This window comes from Mytilus trossulus, chromosome 6 (genome assembly GCF_036588685.1).
Source record: "Mytilus trossulus isolate FHL-02 chromosome 6, PNRI_Mtr1.1.1.hap1, whole genome shotgun sequence".
NCBI classification, from domain to species: domain Eukaryota; kingdom Metazoa; phylum Mollusca; class Bivalvia; order Mytilida; family Mytilidae; genus Mytilus; species Mytilus trossulus.
The window spans coordinates 83889876-83913683 of record NC_086378.1 but is presented as its reverse complement, the minus strand read 5'-3'; the positions used below and the strand labels follow the sequence as shown (position 1 = coordinate 83913683).

Here is a 23808-nt window from a genome sequence, read left to right as displayed (position 1 = left end):
CAAAACAATCATTTCGTATGAAAACAACTCAAATTGTCATTTCGTATGAAAGCAATCCATACAGTTATATTGTGTGAAAACAACCCATACAGTCATTTCGTATGAAAGTAACACATGTACAGTCATTTCGTATGCAAAGCAAACCATACAGTCATTTCGTATGAAATCAACCCATACAGTCATTTAGTCTGTGATAATTGTAAGTATATTTTAGAAGATGAAGCCCATGTTATTTTATCGTGTCCTTTAAATAACGCTTTAAAAATTTTGTTTAAAATACATATATTTGATGAAGCAACACATATTAATAGTGATTTTCTGTCTTTTGATGATACACAGACATTATTGTTTTTATTTACTGATAATAATATGATTCGTAGCTGTGCCAAAGCCGGTAATCTTATTTCAAATAGCCGTAAACATATTTTATACTGTAAATAATATTTTTATAAATAATATGTTTTATATTAGACGAATTATATATAATGTTTTAATGCTATAGTCTCTTATAATTCTGTACAGAATAGCTCTCTTTTTACGTCTATATATTTTTACATTTAATGTAATGTTGTATCATATATTATTGAGAGGTGAAACTTTGTCAAATATTGAATTGATTTATGTTTAATTCTATCTCAAAGGGTATGCAAACTGCATGCAAGAAAGAAAACTGAATACAGCCTTAACTTGAAAGAAAAACAGTTGTACTTAAAGCACTTGACTAAACTTATTTTGCAAACTAATTGTGTCGTTTCAAAATACTTTTCGATTAAATAAATGCGTTCTTCCATATAACTGCCTTCATAATTGACTTAAAAAAGAGTTCAATTTAATGTAACAGAAAGCACTTGATAAGACATGTTAAATAAAATTCAAAGGAATTTGTCAATATAGGAAATTACATACACGTAATACTGTATTTAATCGATCGTTCTAATAACATAATTGTCATTTTATAGATCCGTGATAATACGAAAATTGGTCTTTTGATCGATTTGGGCTAAAATACTAAAAACATAGGATATCGGTTATTAGAATGTGTTGTTAGCAAATTAATGAAGATTGTTTTGTACACAATAGTCTTGAGAGCAACATTGATTGAGTTGAAAAGTGTAAAAAGATAAGAAAGGGACCGATATTTCACAATTTAGGACCTATGTAAGCATCTGTTTCATTATAAGTTAGATTAGAAATAACCTGTAAGTTTGAACTTTTTTAAGGGTGAACAAACTGATACAGACAGTGTCAACAGAAAAGATATATTTCAAAATACACAACTGCGACCTTCGTATATCTTTAAAACGGTATTTCTATAGTGGGTAAGTGCTCCCTACAAACTAAATAAATAAAGTATCCTTTTCAATACAGATTTGTAATGCGACGTGGGCTTTTAAACTAACGCTAACTAACAAATGCTTCTCCAAAGCAGTTAATTAAAAAAAACTGTTCAGAATGATGTTAAATAAACCCACGTTAAACACTTTGCTCTCGGAATGTATGCCTATAGCTTTGTTTACGAAACAATTTCTCACGATCCAACAAAAACAACTATATAAAAAATAAAAGAGTATACATATTTAATGTTGTAAATAAATATTTGTTATAAATAAACATTTAATACAAATAAAACAATAAGGATTGTTCAACCAATCCAAAAAGGCACTATATTAACAAAGTGATTGCACAATGAAAAAGAAATAAAACAAGAATACACATGTACATGTAGATTGTTGGTGACCTTCCAGAGTAAATGGTACTAAACTCGTCATGCAGGTGACATTTCAAGACACTCGACGGTTGCTTGATGGGTCTTGACATAGTATTAAGAGGCGTCCGTCAAGTTTCATTGACATATGAACAAACACCAGAAGTTACTTGGCTGCTACATAACATGATTGGTGTTTAGGTTGTTTAGTCTGTTGCAATGTCCAATATTTTTGGTCAATTGTGTTATCATTTTCATGTTTATCTTGAATTTACATAAACCAAAAATAAAGTCATTGTAATTATATAATTAATCATTTAATTCAACCATTTGTATTGTTTGTTTTTTTTTATTTCAAGGCCTAACACTACTTATTAATGGAATTATAGTTCTACATTGTATTCCTTGGTCAGCAATTTCTAAGCTCTGATGGTATTTGCATGTAGGATTAATTTTAAGTTGAAAAATGAATTGTATTGATTTTGGCAGTAAAATAATGAACTAAATTCCTTAATCGTTCAATCCCGAGTATTTGGCACTCTGAGCGTATTGCACTCCTACCAACTGTTTGTTTCAAATGAAAACATAATCAGATTAAATGGATGTCATAAATGATCCATATTTTATATACAGTATAACATGATCGAATATTGTATTTTTACAGGATGAAATGCAAATCGCTTCAGAAGAGGCGTTGGATTTAAACAGGTATACAGTTTTCTGCAATCCTTTAAGATTTAATTTCAAATTTGTCACATTTTTACCTTCAAATTCTACTGAGAAATAAATGAAAAAATAAAATCAAGGACAACTTTCTTAATGTAACTTTGAATTATTATGCATTTTACGTTCTCCTTTGACAACGAAAATAAATCAATCGTATCTAAATCTGTTTCAGTCTTTAAAACTTAGTAAATGTTAAATATGAGAAAATAATTCAAATTATCATCGAAACTCGAATTTTTACTACCAGAAATAAAACAAATGAAATAAATCCGTCGCAATTTGCATCTCCACAGATATGGAATCATTAATCGAAAATAAAAAGTCGGGTACTTAGTGCACATAACATTAAAGCACCATTCTTTTTTGACTGGACTCATGCAGTTCATTCACAAAACAACGAAAGCTACAAGCCGAATAATATTCAGTCATTCTGGAGAGTCTTTGACGGGGAGGGACTTATTTATTCGGTTTCCGAAAGCTATTGTTGTTTAGGCTTCAAACATTTTTTGTGTCACACTTTATCATTGATAGCTTCCTTCTGGAACATAGTTTAACGCAATTCGACGCCCTACAATGTTTATAGCCATCTATGTGTAGTTGTTGGAACTTCTAATCGCTTTCCCGCGATTTCGGGCAGAAGAGCAGCGACATTTAGTGGTTCCTTTTTATTTCGGAACCGCTTATCTCCTTTCAGCGGCTGAATATAATCATGAATGGATCCTTTGTCGGTTCCGTTGCCGTTGTCACATATTGTTATTGTGGTTGGTGAACTATAGTTCTTACTAGTAATTGTTCTTCGCGCAATTTGTTTTCCATTGAGAGTTGTTAATAAAGATTGTCTTGTGCTTTCTATTGCCATTTTGTACGAATTTAACGTTTTCTCGAGATCAAGAGTTGGTAGATTGTAATTAGTAGCGTTATTTCCCGACGAAGTTGTATATTTTAACTGAGTGATGGGTGCATTTTTGGAATCGGACGTTGAAGCTGTTGACAGCCGTGTGATTGGATTGAGTTTTTCCGGAGGTTTTAATTCTTGTGTCCCTATACTTTTGGCAGTAAACACCTCCTCTGGCAATGCTTCTTTCTTATAAGGACGAGGAGTTACATCCCTTTCTGTTCCTTTCTCCTTTCCTTTAGGTCTAAATAATTGTTTAATAGGATCTTCCTGAGGTTTCCGTAATCTAGTATCGTTCGCTATTTCTTTTTCTAACGCATTTATACGTGTTGAAATATTTTCAATATATAGGTCACTTCTAGATTTATATAAATCTCCGGGTAATAAAGGAGCACTTTTGATTTCTGGAATAAGATACCCGTCTTGGTCTTTCTGGCAACGTTTAGAAAAGTCAGATGATTTCGTACTTATCGCGCGTCTACGTGATTGGTCGTTTCTAGTTTCTTGTTTCTCTGATATTTCTAAACAAGTCTCTTCTGATTGTAGATCTAATTGAGTTAACTGTAATTTCAATGAATCTTTTGAAACACTTTCTCTTTTATTTTGCTTTTCAAATTCGCGTTTTAATTGGCGTTTCAATTCTTTCTGATATCTTTTGCTCTGCCAGCTCATAGATACTTGCTCTGGTTGTTTTTTGTTTACAGTAAACCATTCCCTTTTGTCTAAACCTAAAAATTTCATGGTTCTATAATACCCATTGTGAGGTACGTATCTGTATGTAACTTGTTCGACCATTCCTTTCCAGTGTAAATACGAACCACTTTCCAATTCATCACCAACACAACGAACAGTTGGCTTGACGTCGCCATCTAAACTGGTTTTCTGCCAGTCTGGTACCCTATTGTCAGTAGGTTTTGTTTTTCGTTTTATCACGAGAGATGTTTGGTAAGGGTAGTATCTCGGATGTGACGAAACAGCCTTCCACGGAGTGACTGCTTCGTTCCAGTTATCGTTTACAGTATTTTTCAAATTGTTTACGTCTTCATATTTTGATTCTTCACTAAAACCTGTGAGAGCAGTAAGAAATTGACGATTTTCGTTCATATGGACGTCTGCTGACATTTTTGTACAGAGTGGCCTCAAAATTGGATTTTTTGTTACTAAACTCACTTTCTTTTGTTTTCATTGCCAATCACTTGTTCTTTTAACAACTTTGGTTACTCCGTCAAAGAAGAAATTTTCACTTTTTCTGAAATTTAAATAAAAAACACACGTGTATAATGAATTAATCTACTAGTATACAAAATACAGTGTATATCTTAATATAAATGTAAATGCATTATGTATATACACATGTTTCATTTCACACCTAAATCGCATCGAATTGTGTGCACAAATTTAAAATAGATTGTCGAAAAACTGGTATCAATGCAAATTTTACGAGGTTCATTATCCGATGCATATTCGAGTGGAAAGCTTAAATATAGTCGCACATTTGTCTTTCTCAATATTATCTGTAAATTCTCTATTTTCAAAATCAAGTTCATATAAAAAAATCCATATTAATAAAATTGCAACAAATTTCATGTAAGAAGCATAATAATCATTGGGTCACCAATTTGCGATTTCGTATTTTGTGTGTGTTATTTTCATTTGGGGTGCATATGTTAAGAGGAGTTTTGATAAAGGAGTAGGTCCGGTAAGACCCTTTTTTGGCCCCAAAATATAGCAGTTTTACAAAATTATTAAAATGTAAACTTTTAGTTATTTAATTGACAGTAGAATGCTTCGACTACATAAATATGGGTTGTTTTTTGACAACACAATGCACATATATCGAGTACTAGCACCATTAAGTCACGCTAAATTACTGAAATCTTCACAATTTAAATAAAGGTTTTGGATGAACACGGATGCGGCCACTTTCATTTTTGACAAAAACCATCTGAAAAGTGACATTTTTAGACATATCTGGTAGATTTTTCATATTTGAGCTTGAATCGGATCGTTTTTAATTACTAAATTAGTTAAAATCTTTCACATAAACTAATTGATTCAAATGCAATAGACACTTAAGGTGGTATGGGTGTCTTTCGCCATCTTGGATTGTAAAAACAGAGAATCTAAGGTCCATATGTTCTATCAAATTAGCAATATTTGATGCAAGAATGCAGATATTTCATGTGTTTTTACATTTAAAAGATCCAATTTATAAGAATATAACTTATAAATATAAATATATGTACAAGTGTAGATTATTTTTGGTTGTTTTTAAATATTTTGAAATTGTCATTTTAAGGGGAAGTAACTCTAAAACAGTGCATTTCTGTTGGATTGTTCATGGAATTTTCCTACTTTGTTTTTTAGCCGGAAAAATGTACGGTGACCCTATCTTTTCTTTTGATATTATCAAAGCATTGTTTGAGAGCTATATTTTCCTAATTTATTTTACAATTCTATCATTCATTTCGTTTAGTTTCTATTCACAAAATGGTGTTTTTTCCTGTATAATCCATACAAAATGTGTCATTTTGTCACGCTCCGTAGCTTGAAAAAATGCACGGTGACCTATCATTTTTATAATATTTTTTAACATGTATCAATAGATACTACATTTTGGCAAAGTATGAACAAATTCTATCATTTTTATTTTAGACTCCCATACCACCTTAAGTGTTTAAAAAGAGGTCAAAATCTTTCGTCAGATGAAACTGAAATTTGAGGCCAAAATCGGTCCTTACCGGAGGTCTACTCCTTTATACCATACACAAAGCGTCAATATGTAAGCGTATGGTCAAAGCGCTGTATACATGTATGTATTATGATGCAAAGCCCTGAAAGGCGTGTTTAAGAAATAATTCCTTCGTGTCATGCTCTATGCTCATTTTAACACGGGAAGGCATTATATTTGTCGATATTTTACACTGAGCGTTAGCGAGGTGTAAAATGTGGTCAAATATAATGCCTACCCATGTTAAAATGAGCATAGAGCATGACACGAAGGAATTATTTCGATTCTAATAGGACAAATACAGTGTTTTTATAGGTCGAAGCGTACGAAAATACCGTAAAAATGTTTGGCGTTTCCCGTTTCCTCCCCGAGGAGTCTGTGCATTACATTTCATATTTGATAAGTTTAAAAACTATGGGCAGGGTAAATATATGTTGTTTAATAAAAATATATAATAAAAGTAAATAAAAGTTAATGCTAGCTGCTTAAATGTATACAATTTAAAGGATAACGATGGAAATAGCGTTAATATACACAGTAAGTTCGTGCGCATGTGTCAAACATATTTTTTATGCTCATTAGAACACGGCTTTGTTTACAACGCGTAATAAGGACGTCATATTAGAATTTCTTTTTTATCCATCCGTTAACATTGACAGATTGGTAAATGCGTCAAAATTTGTCCATCATGCATGGTAACCCTGAATACGATTATTTGATGTCAATTTAACAAAAAAATATGCAGCAATGTATAAATTTCAAGAAAATCGTACTTTTGTTGTGGAGGTATTATGATTAACAGTTCATAAGTTTTCATTCCAATTTCACTTGCATTTGATACATATATAATTGAAAAATTACAGAGATGTATTATTTTTTTAATATTAAATTTCAGCTGAACATGTCTTACAGGACGTGACTGCGACCTTCATCCCTCATAGCCTAATCGATGCCCCATTTCACGGAGGGTTTTCCTGAGAATCAGAGTGAACACCAATGATTATTATATTTTTATTCAGTCCCCTAGTCACCCTTGATGGAGTTTTGAATGAAGATGTTTATTTCTTACAGTCAAATCAGATAGTTGTTGAAACCTATACTGGAATAGGACAAAAAGTAAATAATAAAATTGAGAATGGAAATGAGTATACATTCATGGAAACTATATATATACGTCAAACAATTTCAATAATTTATCATAATCCTTAAGATCAAAATGTTATCAGTTCTTATAGAGACAATACATTTTTGATACAATGTTGCTTTCACGTATTTCTGTAATATTGTGTATCTAAAAACACCTGAGGCCAAATGGATTACTTTGGATCTGAAAGACAATACACATAGCATTCCTTCGAGCCCTTCGACGGAGCATGAGTTTTTTTTTATTAAAACATTCTATATTATTCTTTAAAATACAAGCGAAATGTATATTGAGAAAAAAACTATAACGTCAATACATGTTCTTTGTATGATTCATACTGATATATATATTTTAGAGATATTTGAAATGACAACTCTATAGAGGAGGAACGTTGTTAAATAAACCGCTTTCAAAAATAGTATTGTAATAAATATTAAAAAAAAATAATTCAATGCTACACGTTTGTATTGTTTTCTGTCTATTGCTTTGTTTTTACTTTAGTAACAATGATATTGCTTGGATTTTAACTTATAAAATTCTTATTTTTTCCAATTCTTAGCAACTATGTTTTTGTTAGTTGTTTAGAAAGACGAAATAACGTTTGTCAGAACTTAAAAGTGCATATATGAAGGTGCGACACTTTAAAAATTTGGAACAATTAAAGATTTTCGAAAATGACTTTTGTGAAATAAATATTGGAGAATTTAGCCCCAACTACGTTTTTTATTATTATCATTTGAACATGCAGCACGAATTTTATATCCGACATGAAGATCCTTTTACGGTTATGCCGAAATCCTATCCTACATGAGTTGGAAATGAATATAAATATGGATGCAAAAATCAATATACGAACTTCGAAGGTTCAACAATGCACATGTATGACCATCAGCAAAAGACATGTGTGACACTGTCAATATAAAAAGTTTGTCAGACTTTCAGAGATCTTCTCAAAACATCACATCCCCTCAAGTTAAATATAATTATGTACAAATAGGCAGAGATAGCCAATAACTAGGTTAATAACTCGAGAAATCATAATTATTGACGTGGAAAGTGGAAAGAAAGCTTTTTGTAGCACTCAACTCATAAACTCTGACCCCTTTTTGTAGTTGAATAGATAATGTTATTTTGCAGATCATAAAATAAAAATTCTACAAGTCTATAATATCAATATAAAAGTCAAAGCCACTTTTTATGATAATTATAATGTTTTAAAAAATATGCATTTATATGACCTAATGTTAGGTGACAAACCTGGTTAACAAGAATTTTATCCTTTAAAATAACACGATAACACATATCTTATAAAGAACAAGAATTTGAAGTATTGTTACCTTTACTTCGCTACCTGTTATTTACACATTAAAGTACTCTGAACATAACTGATATTTTAAACCCGTAACAGGAGATAATAGACACACTTTAAAACCAGACCTTAAGCACACTAGACTATGAATATTAAATGATCCGTGTAATCTCCCTCGAACTGAACCTGATATGCTTATAGCATTAAATAAATCTAAAGATTACTTTATCATGGTTCAGAAAATAAATGTGAGATACTATTGTATGGTGTCTAGTAGTTTTTATTGTTCCTTTTTGCAAGTGTTTCTCTCTTCTGTTTAACTTCCTTAAATTGGGATAACTAATAACGCTATTTCCAATCGGAGTGTAGGACGATCTAACAGCTTATTTATACACTGTATGTTTGGTTGGCATGGGGCTGAGTTGGCTACGATTATTGCCAAGATGCAGACGGTATGTGAAAGAGGACAAGATACAGATGATCTGTTGATACATGTATGTGAAAAAAGACAGGTTTGCAGAAAATAAATCAGTTTCAATTTCAAATAAGTACCTCAAACATATCTACATGTATATTTGCTAACTTATAGTTGAGTCATCTTCAGTCTTGAATTTTAGTTCAAGCATACTATATTTGTACTATATTTGCTGATTGGGACGTGTTGCTTATTTTGTAGTTTCCAATGCATGCTTAGTGTGCATCGTTACGTACACAACGTATGGTATAGAGCTCTTAAAAATTATATACTTTAATTGCAAATTGTAAGGGCTGCTTTCGATGATGGTTTTCGACCTCCACGAAATAGAGAAGAGTTGTGTCATGAACGATATTTCCTTCACTAGAAAAAAATCCTCTACAAAAAGGGGGAATACGGCATTCACTGGAAACGAAAATTCTATTGGGGAAGGTCCTGTCATTTGTAACATTGTAATTCTCAATACTGCGGAAGCGCTTCATACAAAATGTACTTCGGTCAACGCTTTTACACCCCAATAAATTTACAAAAAGAAGCATTCAATTCTTAAATAAAATAGTCAGCTTGGTGGGTAAAACACTGATGTACAAATTGTTAGGCATGAAAGGGAAATTATTTTCGCAGCTTGGCTTCTTTGATCTCAGTGTGTTTTGACAAATTTGTTAATAAAGTTATACCAGAGACATATATATACACATGTGTATGTCTCTGGTTATACATAACAGCAACACGTAATACATCAAAAATAAATATTCGGTGAATTTAAACAGACTTCAACATATGCGTTGTGCTGAAATTTCGAGACACTTATTTCCCAGAAGCAGCAACACGTATACATCATAAATACCTTGAAGTCAAAATATCTTTTATTCCTGAAATTTACAAGAACTTATAACCTAGTAGCAGCTATAGCTGTATACAACACAATACATCGTAAATATTCTGCGAAATTGTAGACTGACTTCAATATATTCAATTAAATACACACAACACAACACTGTAATAAAAAAAAAATCAGGGCGAACAGGAATCAGGGCGAACGGTCTCAGGGCGAAACGGAACTAGGGCGAACAGTAACTAGGGCGAACCGAAATCAGGGCGGACGGACCCGGATTCCCCCACACCCCAAGTTTATCCGTCATGTACAAAAGTTAAAAATATTGAGCAAAATTTTAGGAAATAGATCTATCTTCTTACCTTTTATTTATGCATTTATAATTGACAGTAAAATATGAAGTTCACTCAAGTATAGAATCCCACTTATAACTACTCAAATAAAACATATTCAAAGGTCAATACATTTTAAAAATTTATTTATTAATTTAGAGAGAGAAATAATCCACTGCTTCTCAAAAAGTTTAAACCAGCTTTTAACAATTGTTATTTTAATTCGCTGGGGGGAAAGATAAAGAAAAATACATACCTCACTATTTGTTATATCTCGTGTCACAGTTCATCGTCACTTAAATATTACAAAATTAATCCATATTTGAACTGTTTTACAAACTTTAATTAAACTTTGTCATAATAAAACAAAACATCATGGTTATATGTCTTTATTTTGTTTACAACAGAAACAAAATCAATACCGTTTCACATGTATAGATGTCTTTAAAATAACAACATTCTATTTCTAGCAGTACGAAGCGTCACACCTCTCCATGGGCAACTGTTATGTGTCGCTTATATCATTGAAACTGTTGAATTTAATTATTTAAAAGGATTAATTATTTTATTATGAACAAATTAAACTAATTTAATATATACTCAATATGATTTGCAACTGTTTGATTTGACCGTATTTTGTTTTATATTGACGATACATTTTATTTTTAATGATGTATGCGATTGCAGGAAGTGCGTGCGAAAGAATGCGCAGATAATTTTTACCGCCGAGCTCAGTTTCAGCTGTTCAGTGAAAGAGAAAGCAAAAAAAGACAATGATACGACATAAAAAGCGAACTTTTCCCAGTAAAACTTCAGTATTCCTTGCCCAAGAACAATGGCAATATTCAGGAAATGCTTATAAACGATTAAGTCAGGTTTGTTCCGACAACTCGAAAAAAAATCCCAACCTTATTTTGACTTTCACATTCATCTTGAGAAATGTAAACAAAGATAAATCTTCCTTTTCTACACATTCCTATGTTGAATTTGATTTATATTATCTTTCTTATGTAAGAATATGATACAATTCGACATATTTATCTTGTTATAATGAATTAAACTGCTGAGTGATGCTGTTCATGCCCCACCTGGGTTTTTCCATTATGAAATTTAATCTTCACATAATACTCTCTTGAGTAGTCCTGAACTTGCATGCGATATTTGCCACTGGAAGTTAAGCAACAACCAATTAAACTTGATAGACAGGAGTTCAAAGAAAAGTAGTTAATAGTTTTCAAAAAAACACATGAAGTTGTAGACAGAGTTCGCGAAAAGTGTCAGTCCTCAGGATTTTACCTCCAAAATTTTGCTTGGGACTGACACAATTTTAGTAATTTTCAATAGAATTAATAGTGAGGAGCAGTAGATTTTCTTCAAGGACCACCGGGGAAAAAAAGATTTCGCGAACTCTGTGTAGATGTCTTGGAATTATGTCTATTATCAAAGATTGTTGTATTTTTCAGATGGGGAAACTTTAGCGGCATTTGCATGTTTAACGTTATTTTTTAATCGTATAGTTACAAATTTTCAAAAATATTGTACTTTTTTACTGTCAAATGTGCAATGCCAATGATAGAAATCCTTCAACAACTAAAACTAAAGTGAAAAAGATGTTTTTGTTGTAGGCTTTTAAGGGCCTAGAACCCTTTCTACTGAAAACCTTATACACAGTGTTTCTTGAGAACATGAGATTTTAAAACGACTGCTTCATTTTGTTTATTGCCAGGCCTAAAGATTTTTTGTAACTTTTTAATCAACATGATAATCATTACACAATCTGCTATCATGTCTATTGGCAGTAAGTTTTGAGGAAAGAGTGTTAATTTTAGGACCTGGTAACTTGTGTCCCTGAGTCATATTAAAGTTCAGCATTTCACTTTGCTACAGTACAGTTCAAGAGTACCAACTCTCCCACACCCTACACCGAGGAAAATGTCGGAGCCACTCCGACAAACTCCGATATTCCTCCCAAAATGTTGGGAGGAATTTGGGAGTAATCTCTCCCAAAATCAGGTAAATGTTTATTGTGATAACGAGCTCACTCTCTACACCGAGGAATTAATTGCCCTTATCCTACTTTGATCTATACCGGCACAAGACTGAATGGGTAATTGGATTACCTGACAGGTAAAGGTTGAAGTAATAAAGAGTTATATTTCCGGTCTACTGTACCAGTTTAAGTGTCAAACAGGTGTATAATTTTAAATGTCTTTTATACTAATTAAATTTCATATGTGGTAATAAAAACTAAAGTCAAAATATTTTCGTATTTTTTGTTAGCCCATCTAAAAATATCTTAACCTTAATGTACTTGCTTTAAAAAAAAAAACGATTATAAAATATAGCGGAATATGTGAAAAACAAAATATTCTACTTCAAAGTTATAGTCTTTATTTAAAAATTATAAGTCTAAAAGTTTTATATATGGAAGTAAAAAGGAAAATTTATTCACCATTCATTAGACAAAATGATTGCCCCGTATTAATTGTGTAAATCTACGGCATTTTCTTTTTACGATTATCTAATTGCTGGAATGAATAAAAGATTTAAAAGCAAAATGTTGTTGTTAATTCTTTCAATTGTATTTAAGTTTTATAAAAAATGAAAACTACTTAATTTTGACCTCGATGTCTTCACCAGTAAATTAATATTTTATTTATGAAATGAGCATACTTGTGTAAAAATAACCGGAAACTTTCGCTAAATTAATCTGAGCAGTTAAATAAAATTACGAGTTTGAAAGTTTTGTATATTCAAGTTAAAAGGAAAATATTATTCACCATTCGTTATGCTTAACAATTACGCCATTTTCGTTTTACGATTTGTTGGCAGTACAGCAGAATAATAATAAATTTCCGTTACAACAGGAATACTTCCAGCTGCATTAATTCGTCTTTGTTTAATATTAACTTTCGCACAATGAATGTAAATTTGTGTATTTTCAACAAAAGATTTTAAAAACAATTATTTGCCGTGGGAAGACAATTCCACGATACACATCTCAGTTATCAACAGTTTAGGTTGAACTTGAACTTGACTTACTTAACAATGTTAAATGCTAAAAATAGTTAACATCAATGTTATCCACAGCACGAGTTTTTTAAAGGGCGGGAAAATATTGCGTACTAGTAAACTCAGGTGACCTTTCTGGCCGACCGTGGGAAAGTCCATTCAAGGTTTCTAAAGTTGCAGAACGACATTTTTGTGCAATCGTATTGAGGCTCCAGAAGGTCCTTTTACAATTGAATTATCGGGAAAATATAATTCTTATCCGAATAAACGTGAACACATTTTTAACTATTTGAATTTTAATGTTTTATCTTTCAAAAAAGAAAGTACATTAGTTATATGTCCATGGTCAATAATATAGATTTACAGTTGGTGATGTATTAATTGAAATTATGATGGAAATTGTCCGGGGTGACTGATTGTATTCAAATGACAATAATCATGATAAGATAAAGAAATGCCAATTGTAGGCGGTTGGGAAATTTTGAAAATAAAATGATGACTGATTTAACTGGAATAGAATATTACGATGGGCAATTATGAGGTTTGATAAATTTTATTAATAATTAAAGGATTAGTGACCTATCGGATAGCGATAAGCGGATTACTTATCATCACAACTTTTAACATCTTTTGTAAACGTAAAATGATTGAGCGTCATAAACTTGTCAAACACCGGTAGAATTATAGTACATTCATAATATAATTAATGTGAAAATATTTTTCACTTTCCAAATTCAAATGACGAAATTGATATAAATACTTTCGTCAATTTGAAAACCGTTCCGTAAAATGCTAAAATGACGAGCATATTTGAAGTACTTAGCAAGAATTTCTAGTGATGAAAATAACCCTTTATTATATGATGCTTTTTGTTTATCTAAATGGCTTAGCACTAACGGTATATTTTCATGGTTTTCATATGTAGAAAATATAGCCAATGTAAATAAATTAGATATAAATAAAATTCAGGATATAAATTATAAACAAGAGAAGAGTTCATTCTCAAAAAATATTAAAAAAGAACTTAAAGATAGCTTTGAAAATATTTTCTTTGAAAAATTAAAATTAACTAATGAAACCAGTAAAATATTCTTGTACAGTAAAATAAAAACAAAATATGAAATAGACAAATACATTTCTAAAAATAGTTTTGAAAATAGAAAATTATTATGTAAAATGCGTGTAAGTGACCATTTCTTGGAAATAGAGAGGGGTAGATATAAAAGAATTCAAAGAGAAAATAGAATATGTAAACATTGTAATATAAATGCGGTTGAAGATGAAACCCACTTTTTCTTAAAATGTAAAATTAATAAATCTTTACGTAATCAGCTTGAAAAAGATATAAATAATATATGTCCAGAATACTTTAATTTGTCTGAAACAGATAGATTACAATTAATTCTATCTTCATTTGATATTATGCAGCTTACTGTTCCGTTCATTAAAAAGTCATTTGCACTGAGGGGAGTGGACACAACGCCTGCATAAATATTACTGTTTTACCACTTTATATATGATGTTTAATATGTTAATTTTTCTATTGTGTATATTGTATTGTATTGTTTGTATATGCCTTCAACCCCCAGGGGTATAAATGTGCATTTCATTAATAAATAAATAAATAAACTATCAATATCACTTGAAATTATTTCCTTTGTCAACAGAGTTGTCATTTAACAGTTTCTGTTCGTAATTTGAATTATTCAAGTCTGTATAAATGTACCGAGGTGGTGAAACATCATATTATACATTGCTCAATAAATTAAGTTTACTTGATAATCCGATGAATCGGGTTACCGAAAAAAAACATGATTTTATTAGCCAGTTGATTTTTTAATAATGAACAATTAATGCGCTGATATTGCTTATTGAATAAGTTATAAAAGAAACTAATTGTGGCAAAATCGTCCTTGCTGAAAGAACACAATGTATGACCTGACCGGACTGTAATAGAAACACAAAATAACAATTTTCTTCGTACTTTTTCGTATGTACGTTCTATTTTAAAGATAACGGCATAAGACACAAATATAAAAGATAATAATTATCTTATTCTAAATGATATTGTCACATCTTTATCTGTCAAAGAAAGGAAAACATTTGTTCAATTTATAATACCGTGATTTTAAAGCACACCTGTGCAACCAAGATCGATTAAATGTTCAAAGGTAAATTATCTGGGTAATCCAATTATGTTGTCACGCGTCGTTAATTTGAAGTACATCCGATGGGCAATAAACCAATTAACAGCCACGCGGTGTTGGGAGAGAATCTTTGGAGGATTTTAGGAGTGAAATCCGCGGTACTCGGTGTGATTCCGAGAAAATCGGAAATCGGAGAAAAAAGTTATCGAATCGATATTTTTGAACAGTACTGTACATTCGTAATTTAAGGTAACTGTTTACAAAGAAAATATAAGTCCAAATAAAAGTATATGTGTGGTTCCAGTTAAATCCTTTTTAAAGTCAAATGTCAGAAACAAGTGATATTGTTATTAAAATTCTTGAACCAATGCATGCAAACATCATAAACTTAGACTTCTATGCACAAATTTCATATAATTGTCAATTTTTTCTTCAATCAGTCAGTGTTGTGAAAATATGGCAAGTAAATTTCGCGTTTTGAAGCCAAAGTTTAACGATTGTCTTCTGTTTGTTGACAATAAAAAAAAGCGTGGATATTATTTGAGCACATGTTTAACATGTACAATCAGATAATAGTTTATTTTAATGATATCCATGCATACTGCAATCACCTGAATCTTATGAGATGGGTCACACTGAGGTCACTTTGCATACAGAAAATAAGTCGGGGACTTGCTTCCAGAAGCAATTCAAATAAAGTAAACTTCTTCTAAATATGAACAAATTAACGAATTATTTTTTTTAAATTTGAGGTTTCTGATGACTTTAATAATAGGATCCGTAGGTCTGCAATTTTTTTTATTGTCAAAATCTGGAAAAAAATCTTAAATGAAATTGAATCCGGAATTATGAAGGCCCTAACCCGAAGTTTGTCATTTTACATGAGTTTGGTTGTTAATTAAACAGTTGTGTTGCATTTTTAGTTCATTTTGTTTCATTCTGATATGAAATTGTTGCACTTACACATATGAACGGATACTTCTGATGAAATTTCAGATGACAGCAGCTTTGGAATTTAATTATATAAAGGAGTATGTTCGATAAGGTACTAAAATGGCCCCCTTTTTCAGCGTAAATTTCAAATTCAGATTTATCGACCAATATCACGATAAATTATAGCTAATACATTGACTATCTAGGATGTGAACCGTTAAGTTGAAAATTTTACGTTTCTGCGTTTAATTATGACGTCACAAGTTATACTCATATTGATTTTTCACGAAGAATTCAATGAAAATGGGTAAATTTCCATAGATTATTGTACAGGAAACATAGAGCGCATACGTCGACAACAAAGATCTTTTAAAATAATGTTTGTGAAGACATTGCATATGTCTTATTTGAATTTTAAGCTTGTCGACGCCTGCGCTCTATGTTTCCTTGTCCTTCATTTGGTTGAAATCTAGCTGATTTTGTCATATTTCATCAAAATCCCTTATCTTGACCATTTTTGGATGTAAAAATCAACGTGTTAGAATTAAACTTTGACAAAAACAGTTCTTTTTAACCATTCCAGCATGTCTTAAAGGCAACTTAAAATATTTATTGTCTTGTAACTTTTAACTTTAAAATTGGGGCCAAATATGGCCCTTACCGAACTTACTCCTTTACAATCCTCATAATTTGATCAATTAAAAATTTATTTTTCAGAAATGAAAAAAAAAGTTCTAGGGTCTGGGGATTTCAACTAGGGACTGTCGGGTAACTGGAACTACACATATATTTTTATTTGGCCTTATTAAATATGAACATGTAGGAAAGGACAAGGTACGATAAGCATTAGAGAACGGCCCCCTAATTTCGTTCAAATTAAAAGTGACTTGCCATTGATTATAATACATTATTCTTAAAGTTTAAAACCTATATTTTTGTTAACATCAATAGATTTTTCAACTTCCGTTGATATTATTCATGCTCTGTTGCTGTAAAGACCTCAAGATTCGCGAAAAGGGCAGAAAAATGGCAGTTTCCAAAACTTTTTCTGTATTTTAAACTATGAGCGTACCTACGACCCACGAACATATTTATACCAGACATTCCTTGAACATTAATGTTGATGTAGTTCAAATATTTTAGTGGGTCGTAAGTACGCTCATAGTTAAAAATTCAAAAAAGTGACAAAAAATCGTCGTTGTTTTCATTGAATCATTGAAATGTTTAACCGAATTGCGGACCGGAGATGATTTCCGGTATTTACTAGATCTGACGACGGAAAAGTATTCCTGCTACGCTATAATAATAGCTAGTTTCTTTAGGACGAAAAATAAACATATATTTGAGACACGAAAACAGGATATTCCTTTACTCTATATTCTTGAATTTAAAGTGACATTTTAGCAGACCGTCGAAATTTGACCCAAAAATAAACGGAACTGTGATAAACTTCAGAGAAATACTGGGAACGTAATTGCGAATGAATATAATAACTGGTTCATAATCAAAAAGTGCATATATACGTATTTTGTTTCATAATTGACGAAATCGTCGCCCTGGAATGCTTTAATCTCCGTTGACACTTTTGTGATAAGTGCTTTCTTTCACGTCCACATTTCTACCAAGTATGGCATGCCAAGTTAACATTTTAGACAATCATTTAATATAAATACAGATGGCGAAAATAAACTACAGAACTGTGAATAATAACATACACTGTAATTCATATCACATAAGAGGGGGAGGACAGGGGTAAGGGAGACGGGGAGAAAGGGGTACGAGAAAGGAGAAAGGGGGTACGAGAAAGGAGAGGAAGGCTGGGAGTAAGGAGAAAAGTTGGAGAAAAAAATAAAATATGAAAAAATAAAATATCTCTCTTTTTTCCGGTAAATAAAAAAAAATAGAATAAGGAGAAGAGGGGTAGGAGAAAGGAGACGGGTACCCCATGCCCTCCCTTTCATATAAGAAGACATCATTTGACCATTTTAATTAGTTTATTTTGTAAGTGTAACATGTACAATAATCAAAATTAAACAAAACTATCCAACACTTTTATGATCTAAATTATGCATCTTGAGTTATTTTTTTTGGTCATGGCGTTGAATTTATTGGACTTATTATTTGTAATTGTCACCCGCCTCCCCGTTATTCTGTCTTGACGACAACTTGGTGCTACGTCGTATTCCTTGTTTGCAAATCATTCTCTTCATATCTTTCCGTTAAAATTTGCATGCATAAAGTATTTGTCATTTGACGGTCAGAAAACAACATTCAATCAATCATATATCTTCTAAAATAACAGCACTTCATGTATTATGAATTTAAACATTTTCAAAAGAATAAAAGCTTAAAAAGTATTGAATATGAAAGGAATAAAAACGCATCATAATTAAAGATATCTTGCTTGTAAGACGTGTGTTTCGCGTACAAAAGACTCATCAGTGACGGTCGAATAAAAAAATGTCAAAGGACCATAAAAGGCTCAAAATTCCGATTTTTTTTTGTGGATAAAGGTTATTTATTCCTGAATATATTATCCGTAGTTTTTGCAAACAATATAAAGTTTTGTTAACAGTTAATTCATAAAAGTTACTATTTCAATAATAATTCATGTTTACACCAAGTGCTCACTTTTGGACATAATGTTGCTGAATGGGTTGTTTGTTTCATTAATTTTTAGTGTGCTATAGCTTAAAAGGTTACAGTCCGTTGGAAGACATATAACCCTAACTTGACACTCCGATCCAACTAGTTTTTGTTCTTACCCCTTAATGCCAATTGATTGACGGAAATCAGCAAATACCAATTTTTAAGTCTTAAGTTTGACCAGGCCGGTGTCAGAACCCACGATATCAGGCGTTTTAATTCATTTATTATATTTATAAAATTGTACAATGAATGAAAAAAAGGGTGCATACTGTAAGAATCCATCTTATATGAATCCGCGCTTAAACATACACATCCACCCAAAAGAAATAACTTTTGCAACATTTATAGAAATAAGAAGATGTGGTATGAGTGCCAATAATACTACTCTCCTTTCAGGACACAACATGTAAAAAGAAAACACTTATAGGTCAAAGTACGACCTTTAACACAGAGCTTTGGCTTACACCGACCTGCAAGCTATCAAGGACACACAAGTGGCTAATGTAGCAATTCAAACAGGAAAATCAACGGTTTAATCTTTATATAAAAAAAACTAGAAACGAGGAACACGTATGAACCACAACAACCACTGAACAGGTTCCTTACTAGTTGCAAACAAACGCAGCATGTGTAAACGTTTAAACAGGCGACAATCTTCACCCTAACCTGAACTTATACTAGTATACTCTTATTAGTAACTTTCATGTCCAATTAAAACTGTAGTTCATTTTGATAAATAAATTACAAAAACACAAAAACAAAACGAAAAAATGCAAATTAATTACATACATGCATTTTACATGATATTTCACAAATCATTTGACACTGACAGGAAAGTGAAACCATTTTCCGTCATTGCCAGTATTTACATCATAATTACAGATAACAAAAGTGTTCCATAGTTATAGGAAGATGTGATGTGAGTGCCAATGATACAACTCTCCATCCAAATAACAATTTATACAAGTAAACCATTATAGATCAGGCCAACCTTAAAAATATGTTTGTTTGCAGTTTTCCGACTGTACCTTCAGACTAGAGGGTCGGTAGGTAGGAAAAATATTTTATTTTATCAGCCAAAAAGTTTAAACAAGCAGTTACACAAACCAAGTTTCTTAAGAAAAAAAACCCAAGAAACACTGAAAACCAACATGAAATGAATAGGCATTGTCAGATAAAAAAACACCTTTTTAACCAAAGCTGAAACTTTAACAAAGTGTGATTATCCAATTTATGACATAAAATATGTTCTTATTATATACTGAAACACTTATAAACAAGGAATGACTAGAACTGTTTTAAAGAAATATATTCACTGACATTCTTGACTAGAATGTTTTCATGAGTAGAGTATTTTCATCAGAAAAAATGTAGATATTAAAGATTTAGTAGACAATGTATTTTAAAGAGTGTATTTTTAATAAAAAAAAAAATAAGCTATTGAATCTTCCTCAATTGAAAAGAAGGCATCTCCAAAAAGACTGTTTTCATATTTCTAAAAATATTTAATTATATGTAATAAGGTTATATTTTGAAAGATATGTTGATGCCAGACTTAAATGAAAACCAAAGAAAACTTGCTAGTTTGGGGTGAAATCCATAGCACCCCATTAAAGTAAATGGTCTGTACTGAAATGTTTTGACAGCATAAAAAAAATTGGCAGCATAGCTCCTAGGAACCGGTTTTAATTCAATTCACACAGGCCACAAAGTTTGGGTATATTTAATATTGTATAAAGAAAGAGAATAATTGCAATGAGGGGGGCAACTCCCCTTATCCTAAAGGAGCATACTCATTGCAATCCAAGATAGATTTAATATATAGTATATTTATTTTTCAAGCTAATTATTCATTTTCTCTACATCTTTGTGTAGTTTGGGTTGATTTGGCATGGTCTCTATCCATATACATTTCAAATGAGCTCTTTCTCCGTAAAGGCATGATAACATGTATCCATAAATTCATGGAGGAATGGTTTCATCTTTGTCTTCTTCACAACGAGATTTATAGAAAATAAGACATACTTCAAGCTGCTGTCGAATTGTTTAACCACTGAAATTGGTTTATAAAGTCAGGCTCAAAAGATTCTGTACTCATTTGTTTGAGACAGAAAGTTGTTGAGAAAGATGAGTTCTTCTTCTTCTTCTTCTTCTTCTTCTTCAATGATATCATCAAAGACATCATTTTATGTGCCTGAATCTGTATAAACAGTTTACTATTCAACTTGTTTGTTTGTTATTAGTCTTAAAATTTACAGAAGTCGACAGCGTAAAGTACTCCTCCATAACTTCATGGTTACCTGTAAACAATTTCCATGTGCTTTATAATTAAACGGTCACATGAACGCTTGACGGGAAGGCGAGAAAAAACGAACTTAAAACGTGTAATTGACCTAGACTTAAACCAATTCCGGAAAGGACCCGAATTTCCGGATTTCGTCTATAGAAGTATTAAAAATAATTTCTTCAAATTTAAAGCAATAAAATTTTCACAGTCGGGAGGATTTTCAAGGGTCGGTCGGTAAACTGCAAACAAACAATATTTTAATTTAAGCCTCAATGTACGGCCTTTAACACGGGGCCTTGGCTCACACCAAACAACAAGCTATAAAGGGCCTCAAAATTACTACTGTAAAACCATTCAAACCATAGTCCATTTCATCGTGAAAGAAAACAGTTTATTCTGTACTCAGTTTTCTTTTGTCTTTGTCAATTTTCCCTGGCTTCAAATGAAATGAATGGATTAATTATGTTAAACATATTACTTTTTTCTTCTTTTTTGGAATTTTATTCTCATACACACTTGTCCCGGTCTACACTTATTTAGTTTTTATACATTGACTTGTGATATTTGGCATACAGTGTATAGCCATGACTCAGATATCATAACAGTCTAATTTTGTTTATTTTCTTTGGTTACATCTCCTGACATCAGACTCGAACTTCTCTTGAATTGAATTTTAAATGTACGTATTGTTATGCGTTTACTTTTCAACATTGGCTCGAGGTATAGGGGAAGGGTTGAGATCTCGTAAAACATGTAAAACCCCGCCGCATTTTAGCGCCTGTCCCAAAATCAGGAGCCTCTGGTCTTTGTTAGTCTCGTATTTTTTAAATTTTAGTTTCTTGTGTCGATTTGGAAATTAGTATGGCGTTCATCATCACTGAACTAGTACATATTTGTTTAGGGGCCAGCTGAAGGACGCCTCCGGGTGCGGGAATTTCTCGTTACATTGAAGACCTGTTGGTGACCTTCTGCTGTTGTTTTTTCTTTGGTCGGGTTGATGTCTCTTTGATACATTCTCCATTTCTATTCTCAATTTCAATATCATTATGACATTTACCGTTGATCTCAAGGTCCAATTAATTGACCTTTAACTTTCATGGTTAAATGCCTCGTTAATAACTCAAAAAAATGATTTATACACCCCCCTTTTTGCCTTGATGAGTCGGTTCTAATCCACCATAGGTTTGTACCCATGCAGAGGACACATTTATTCCAACCCCTACATGTGTACATCATATTAATTCGTAATCGCCTGGATTAGACATTTTATTCCACACAATGTCTGTATGTGGTACAAGATAGTCTCTTTTATTCCATTAACTGTTAAGTATCTTTAAAAACTGTTTAAACTCATCTCAAATTATTAAATCTTATACATTCTTGTTTTCATGAAAAGACTTTCACATTGAAACAAAGATTTTGTACTGGTCTACAAATTAAACAAAATGTTTGATGTTGCTTAGTGAGATGTGGGATTCTATACTGAATATAGAATTCGTCCAAAAAATAATGATAATCTAGATGTGTATATTATAGTGTAACACCGTATAAGAAGTATATTCTTAAAAAATAACTTAGCTCATACTTCAAAAAATATAAAGAACCTATTATTGCATGATTGATATGCACTTGTTATGTAATTTAGTTGTTGATCAGCGTGTAGTGACCTACAATTGAACTAAGTTTTCATTTCTAACTAAACATGTTTACAAAAAGACAATGTGCATTGAATTCAATTTAATTTGTTCAATAGATGACTTTTTGGTTTGTAGTTGGCTTTAATTCAAACATGGTTTGCTGTTGCTAAGCAACACTTGTGTTGCTATGCTCAATATGGAATTTGTAAAGAATAAAAAAAAAGATGTATATGAAAAAATATTGGATGAAACACCAAATGGAAAAAAAAATCTTCAAACAACAGCTTAATTCATACTTAAGAGGCCGGGGCAAGCACCAATTTTTTAACCGTTGCTAGGCAACATTTCTGTTGCCAAGGTTGTTTTTAAGCATATAATAAACAAAATCAAAGGGTATTTTCATTTGTGACTTCAACTTCTTCTTGGACAAACAATATCATTTGCAAATATTAAAATTTTTACTGATAAAGCAATTAATATGTGATAATTTTCATTCTTCATAAAAACCGTTGCTAGGCAACCTTCCCTTCACCGGAACACAATAAAATCATTATTTTTTCAAGTGTCTACACTAAGACCATCATTGATATCAATTTAAACTTATTTGGAGAGGGGGACAAAAATAGCCCTTATCATACCTTGTCCTTTGCTTTTTGTTACGCAAAGTTGATAAAAAATTATCAATATTTTGCGAGGTTCAATCTTTTCGGAAGTGACAATAATATTATTCTTGTTTGTACTTGACTGCTATGATGGACATAAAATCATTTCATCCTACTCAGTTTATTTCTGACATAATCCTGAGTGGGGTCTATACTGATTTAATATTCATAATAATATGTAGGAATAGAAAAGATGAATACATCTTTCTACTCACTTAATAAAAAAAACACTCTAAAATTAGACTGAACATGAGAGTTGGACTACCCAAGCATACTTGTAATGTTTTTATATTTTTTGTTTTTCTTCACTTGCCAGAACAAATCAAATA

At 31.5% G+C, this 23808-nt stretch overlaps 2 protein-coding genes across 5 annotated transcripts in view; one reads left to right on the top strand and one right to left on the bottom strand.

The window, feature by feature from the left end:
- Positions 1 to 1560: 1560 nt before the first annotated feature.
- LOC134722054 (uncharacterized) lies at positions 1561 to 10680 on the bottom strand. Of its 4 annotated transcripts, none has more exons than XM_063585489.1 (2): positions 10575 to 10680; positions 1561 to 4575 (listed from the first exon to the last, which is right to left on the bottom strand). In XM_063585489.1, exon 2 carries the CDS (start codon positions 4446 to 4448, stop codon positions 3009 to 3011), a length of 1440 nt encoding a protein of 479 aa, XP_063441559.1. In that variant the 5' UTR covers positions 4449 to 4575; positions 10575 to 10680; the 3' UTR covers positions 1561 to 3008. The 4 variants fall into 4 exon arrangements, with proteins under 4 accessions (XP_063441559.1, XP_063441558.1, XP_063441560.1 ...); XM_063585488.1 differs by having other exon boundaries at positions 10409 to 10676; XM_063585490.1 differs by lacking the exon at positions 10575 to 10680 and adding an exon at positions 8539 to 8595.
- A 151-nt stretch (positions 10681 to 10831) lies between these two features.
- LOC134722053 (short transient receptor potential channel 4-associated protein-like) overlaps positions 10832 to 23808 on the top strand; it is a 45984-nt gene continuing 33007 nt past the window's right edge. The window contains exon 1 of the mRNA XM_063585487.1: positions 10832 to 11027. Coding sequence (XP_063441557.1) covers positions 10926 to 11027 — 102 coding nt within the window. The 5' untranslated portion in view covers positions 10832 to 10925. The remainder of the gene's footprint in view (positions 11028 to 23808) is intronic.

Bases quoted from the DNA above. Each gene is read 5' to 3' on its own strand.
- LOC134722054 (XM_063585489.1), bottom strand. From the start codon at position 4,448: ATGTCAGCAGACGTCCATATGAACGAAAATCGTCAATTTCTTACTGCT.